The sequence below is a fragment of the Corapipo altera genome, unplaced genomic scaffold, assembly GCF_003945725.1.
Source record: "Corapipo altera isolate COAL_440 unplaced genomic scaffold, ASM394572v1 64, whole genome shotgun sequence".
NCBI lineage: Eukaryota > Metazoa > Chordata > Aves > Passeriformes > Pipridae > Corapipo > Corapipo altera.
Genome location: NW_020884893.1, coordinates 3,242,518 through 3,248,310, shown reverse-complemented (window position 1 = coordinate 3,248,310; position 5,793 = coordinate 3,242,518). Strand labels below are relative to the sequence as shown.

The 5,793-nt window shown below is 51.7% G+C and overlaps 1 protein-coding gene across 2 annotated transcripts in view; it reads left to right on the top strand.

Annotated features, from left to right (window-relative positions):
- The first annotated feature begins 5,394 nt into the window (after nucleotides 1–5,394).
- NFATC2 (nuclear factor of activated T cells 2) overlaps nucleotides 5,395–5,793 on the top strand; it is an 85,084-nt gene continuing 84,685 nt past the window's right edge. The window contains exon 1 of one of the 2 annotated variants that reach the window (XM_027646185.1): nucleotides 5,395–5,472. Coding sequence is in view for 1 of the 2 variants with exons in the window: in XM_027646187.1 (XP_027501988.1) it covers nucleotides 5,409–5,472 (64 nt within the window). In the remaining variant the exon portion in view is untranslated. The remainder of the gene's footprint in view (nucleotides 5,473–5,793) is intronic. The other variant, XM_027646187.1, reaches the window with a different exon arrangement.

Here is a 5,793-nt window from a genome sequence, read left to right as displayed (position 1 = left end):
TTAGTTTATAAAATGATATAATGAATGACTGCATCAGTGTTTCCATCCTGAACCTAATGCACAGGTGTCTAACTTGATTAATTTGTGGGTTTATTATTAATAAACCAACTTATGTCTTAATGTAACTGAAATTAATGCTATCAATTCATACACACGTTTTTGCCAGTGCCCTGATAGTGGGTGGTAGGCTGTCTTTGGATTCAAGAATCTACTATTCTCTCTGAGTTTGTGTGGAAAAAAAAAATCCCTTGGCTGTTTTCTCCAGCTGAGCCAGGAGTCAACAGGTGTGGGCATTTGAGTGCAGGTAGTCTGTGAGTGTGGTGGGTTTCACAGTCATCTTGGTCTGGATTTGCTCAGTCCTGGACTAACATTCAACTGTGATGTGCTTTCCCTTTCCAAAATCTTTGCAAACATCCCCCAGTCCCCCTGGAGAGGCACTTGCTGCTCTGTGGGATTTGGAGGAAGGTCCATGTTGAGAACTGTGAGGCCGCTGGTGCGTGAACATGTATTTGGGGGGGGTACTGAAGCCACCTCCCGAAAGGAACAGCTGGGGGTAAGGGCTCATCATCTCCTGCAATCAGAAGCATTTCTTCACATTCCTACCTTGGTTTCTTTACAGAAACTCCTTGGAAGGGGAAGGTGACTTGAATAGTTGGGAATAACGATTAATTAATGATGCTGTTCTCATTCCATAAACTTTGTGAGCTGGAAGCAATGTGCAAAAGGGAACAGCTCTTTCCTTGTACTGTTGTAGCAACTGTAATTTAGGGGACAGGATCTCTGTGGTGTGTAGCTTCACTGAACAGAGCAAGCAGGAGAGTAATCCCAATGTTCCCCTGCCCCAGGGATGGGCACAGGACAGAGCAGCTCAAGGGCCGAGCTGGCAGGTGCCTGTGGACCTGCACAACCTGGCCTTGGACAGCATATGTTATTCCTTCCTCTCCCTTTTTCTCCTGCTCTATGCAAAGGGAAGGATGTTCACAAGCCAGTTCTATTCCTATATGACCAATAATGGGAATTTCCAGGGTAGCAACTTTTGATGGGGCTAAAAAATCCAGGGCTAAGTAGAAGAATTGGCATTTCTAACAAATGGCTTTTTGTTGGAGATCTCTTCCCAAAGCAGAATTTTCAATTGTAGATGAAAAGCTAGTTCTCATTTGGGAAAAATTCAAGCAGTTCTAGTTCCAGTCCTGGAGAGCTCTATATGGGTGGATTCCCTGGGCCACGTGGAGCTCATTACAAGATCAGACACTCTGTTTGCAGCTTAACAGAGTGAGTGAATATGTCATTTAGACAAGTGCATTGTCAGAAATAAGCCTGAGTTGGTAAAGTGCAGTCAGGATGCTCCAGGACTGCTCGGAAAAGGGAGGGAGGTGCCAGTTTGTAGGACCTGAGCAGGCCAAGCTGCAGCTGGGGAACTGCTGGGTCCTTGTGAGGACCTCAGAACCCAGAGAGGTGTGATGAGGACACAGCCAGAGTGTGGGAATCTGGTGCCCAGGCCCCGCTCTGCTCAACGTCTCGGACGTGTGGAGGCTGCTCTGGGACTCATTGTGTGCGAGGGCAGATTGGGGAGAGCAGTATTTACTTTGGAAGGGTGAGGAGCTTCTGTCAAAAATACTTATTGTTGCTGTGAGACTGAAATACCTTTTGCAAGTGGAAAACAGAGATGTCTCCATGAAGTCTATGATGATAAAATCCAGGCAGCTGACCCAATGGCCAGAGAGCACATCCTCAGGAAGCCTTGGTGCCTTATCTCCTGAAGAGCATGAGAAATAATAATAATTTTAAAAAATAATCGTTTTTATTGCCAATTGCCTGCGTGGAGCCGGGTGGGGAGGCTCATCCTCTGGCGGGAGGTGCAGGACGATGCTGTGGGCAGCTGCCAGGGGAAGTCAGGGATCCCCCTGGGGCCGGGAGCCCCGGGAACACGGCTCCCCGGACCTCCCGGGCCCCCCAGGCCGGCTGCCGCCCTCCTCGGCCTCCTGCAGCTCTCCTCTGCCAGGCAGGGAGCTCCTCACTCGGCCTCCTGGGCCGGGAGCCCAGCGGTGAGGACCAGCCGGGCTATTCCCGGGGACAAGTTCAGCTTCCAAATCCATCCCCCGAGCCAGGGAGCTGGTTGGGGTCAACACCAGGAGGTGCATCCCTTCCCCTGTCCCCGAAGCCGGGCATCCTCTTGGCACATCCCAGAGAGTGCCATGGGCATGGGGGAGGGAGATGGGCCTGTTTTTTTTGGGGTAGGGATGCGGTCCAGAATATGCCCCTAAAAGGAAGAGGAAGTATTCCCCTAAAGAGGGAATAAATAGCTAAAAATATTAGCTATTAATAGCTCCTTGCCTCCAAAAATAAAATCCCTTAGTGATACCAAAATAAGAAAGCAAAGGAAAGTCGGAGGTATTTGGCCTTCCTTTGAAAAAGGAAGCTAAAAATAACTATATATATATAAAAATCTCTCGTTTCTAGGGAAAGTCTCTGCCCCCGCATCCAGCTTGCACAGTTATATAAGACTTGAACTACATCCCCCTCTCCTCCGCGGCCGCTCACAACGCGCTGGAGCCGCGGCCAGATGGAGAAAGGTTCCGTCAGGAAAGTTTAACTCAGCGGGGAAGCTGCAGCCAGTGGAGGACACGATTCTCTCGCTGAACTCTCCAAAAGCCTTGGAAATCTTACAGTTGTGTCATATGCTGGTTTGGGGAATGCTAGTCCGGAGGCAGCCGCCAGCCCTCTTTCACTTCTTTATTTATTTTTTTTTTTTCGCTTTGCACTGAGTTTAATTTGGGTAGCAGGATTCAGCAGTTTTAAGTTGGAAAAAACTTAGTGGAAGAAGATATTTTAGGAAAACCCTGTCATGTGAACTAGCGGGAGCCGATCAAACTGAGCTATTAAAAGAAAGACATTGTATTTTTAAACGGGGCAGCCTAGGGCAGCCAACCTGTGTGCCCAAAACCGCGGAGCCGGGGCTGCTCCCCCGCTACAGCTCCGCGTGGGAGGAGGCCGAGCTTTCCGTCGGGATCGCCCATTCTCCGCTCGCTCTGGGATACCCTTTGGCAGGGCCAGGTGCCCTCGGCCGCCCCAGGTTGTGTGTGCCCCCCCCTCCCCCCCCCCCCGCGCGGGGCCGCCCCCCCCGCTCCCCTCCCCAGCTCTGCTTCACTGCCCCCCCTCGCCTAAAGCCCCTGTCTGTCCCAGTTCTCTTCTCCGCGTTTCCCAGTGCAATTGTAACGAGGGATGCTGGAGTGACTGGTCACAGGGTGGAAGGGTGGAAGCTGGGTTAATTACTTATTTCTCCCGACTAATAATTAATTAAAATCGTTTTGCTCTCCAAGCAAAGCCTCAGTCTCGGTTTCCCTTGAATGTTTCCAAATAGAAATCAGGTGGTTCTGAGTTTGCTTCACCTGATGCCAATAGTGGGTCCGATCAAACGCGCCGGTGACTCAGGGGTGACACCCGTGCGGAGGGGCCGGGACCTGTGGGGTCCCGCGTGGGGCCGGGGCCGCTGCGGGAGCAGCGCCGGGGGAGGTTGTGGGATCTCGCTCGTGGCTTCAAAGCTGCTCATTGAGAGGGCTGTGAACGGGAAAAGCCTCCAGGTAGGAGCCTGAGGGTCAGGTGCAACTTTTCCGTCCTTCCTCTCCATCCCGGGCTCGGGCAGGAATATCCTCACGGGAGAGTGACCGGAGCGCGGTGCCGGTGCTGGGGGTACGGGGAGCCGGAGCTGAGCCCTGCAGGAATGGGGGGGGAAAGGCTCCCCTAAGAGCCGGCAGGGTGCGAGGGGGGATTCATTGCGGGGGCTCGGGGGGGAGCTGAGGGGAGCGGGGTTACCGGGACGGGGCTCCCCTGCACCCCGGGGGCAGCCCGTTGCATAACGGGCCCGCGGGGCTGGGAAAGGTATTTCCGCCCCGACGTGTCCAAAGATGACAAAGGGTAGGAAAGTGAGGTGCGCTGAGTTTCCCTAGGCTGCCGCAGTTGCTAGCCTGCAGGACAACAAACCCGGGAAGCAGAAAGTTTGATTGCGATGCCTCCTTCGAGTCGATCTGGGGAGTGAGGGAGTGAAAAATGGAAATGCGGTGCGGGTGCCAGGCACCCCTCCGCACGCAGCACGGCCAAGTCCCGCTGCCGTGACTCAGCCCGGGGCTCCGGCTGACCCCGGCAGCCACCCGGCTCGCCGCGCACCCCGAGGGGCGGCAGAGCTGCCTCGCTCCCCGGAGAATCGTTTATATATGTGACCTGTTCATCTCTGCTGGAAAAAAACACTGTGCAAGTGCAGTTGCACGGAGATCCTGAGCCCAGCACCGAATCGAGAGGCAGATGCTCCTTAGCACACTAGTGAAAACTATACGTTGTGAGACAGCAGCAGTTCATGTCATCTCTGCCTTTATTTTCCTGTTTTCTTTTACTTTATTTTCCTGTTTATACATAGGACGTGTAAACACACACGGGTTGTCTTGGTTTCGGAGGCTTCCTTGGCTATTTCATTCTTGCTAAGCTCCACGTGTATCGGTGGAAATCCATGGGGTTGCTCCTCTCTCTTCTAAATTGATCTAAAAATAGGAACAGAGAGGGTTCTGTGGAACACCACTAAACAGATACACTGATTTTTAATTTTTCTTTTCGTCTTTGTATGAAGAATCGAGCCAATGGTAATTAAAAGCCAAAACCTGTGCCAGTAATAAGATGGGTATTAATAGGGTGCTGGTGAATTTAAAAGACATAAATATAAGCTAGGGACTTTGCTTTTCTGAATGATTTATTCAAAGGTAGAGGCAGTAGGAGCCTGAGCTTGTCTCTGCTGGGAAGAAGGAAAACTTCTGTACAGAAGCCCTGTTGCTTTGAAAGGCTTTGCAGTTCCTGCAAGTTTTGTTTAAAAAGCACACACTGGGATTTTTAACATCATCCATATTTCTTTCTTTCTCGCTCTCTAACTTTCTGCTCAACAATTAAGTGCTTGTGCTGCAGACTGAGAAAGCCGCAGAGCTGCCTTGGCCCGGAGCTGGGAGACGTCATGGATTCCTGAGTGTGAAGTTGCAGGAAAGCCCTCAGTTTGGGAGATGGAGGCGATCCAGGGGTTTCCATGGCACTGGGATAAACAGGAGGAAACAGTGAGGGAATCCCGTTATTTTACAGCATTCAAAGACTATAAACACTCGGAGCAGGAAAGGAAGTGGCCTTTCCCTCTCTAGTAACCCTCATCTCAGAGCAGAGAACTGACTTCACTTCAGGAACAAGCTCAGCCCAGTTCGGATCCCTCTTTGCACCTCCAAACACTCACTAAGGAGGCGAGCAAGAGGGGTTCCCTCTGTCCGGGCGGCACTCGTTGAACATGGTTTAAAGAAGATTTTTTTTTTTCCTTTTTTCCTTTTTTTTTTTTTTTTTAATAATTTTTTCTTGCTATTGATTTTTTTTTTTTTAAATTCCCGATGCAGCGAGAAACTGCCTGCAGGCTGGTACACTACCACCACATCATGAGGTCTATGGATCAAGGTAGGGTCTGACTGCTGCGGTGTCTGTGTGCTGTGTGTGCCCCCCTGTGCGCTCCCCTCCCCGGGGTCGGCAGGTCCCTCCTTGGCCCGGGGGTTTGTCCGACCGCAGGCTGGGTGGGCAGGAGGGGGTTCATGGCGAGAAAGTCTCTCGGAGAAGGGACTGGACTGGCTTTATGTTTGGTTTGGTTTGAAGCGCTCCGCCACGGCGGTACAAATCTGTCTGGAGGAGCCTCCTTTAAACTCCAGCCAGAGGGACTCTCCTCTTCCAAGCCATCACCCCAGGAGTCTCGCTGACTAACCCGGCCGCTTAACCCTTCCGCCG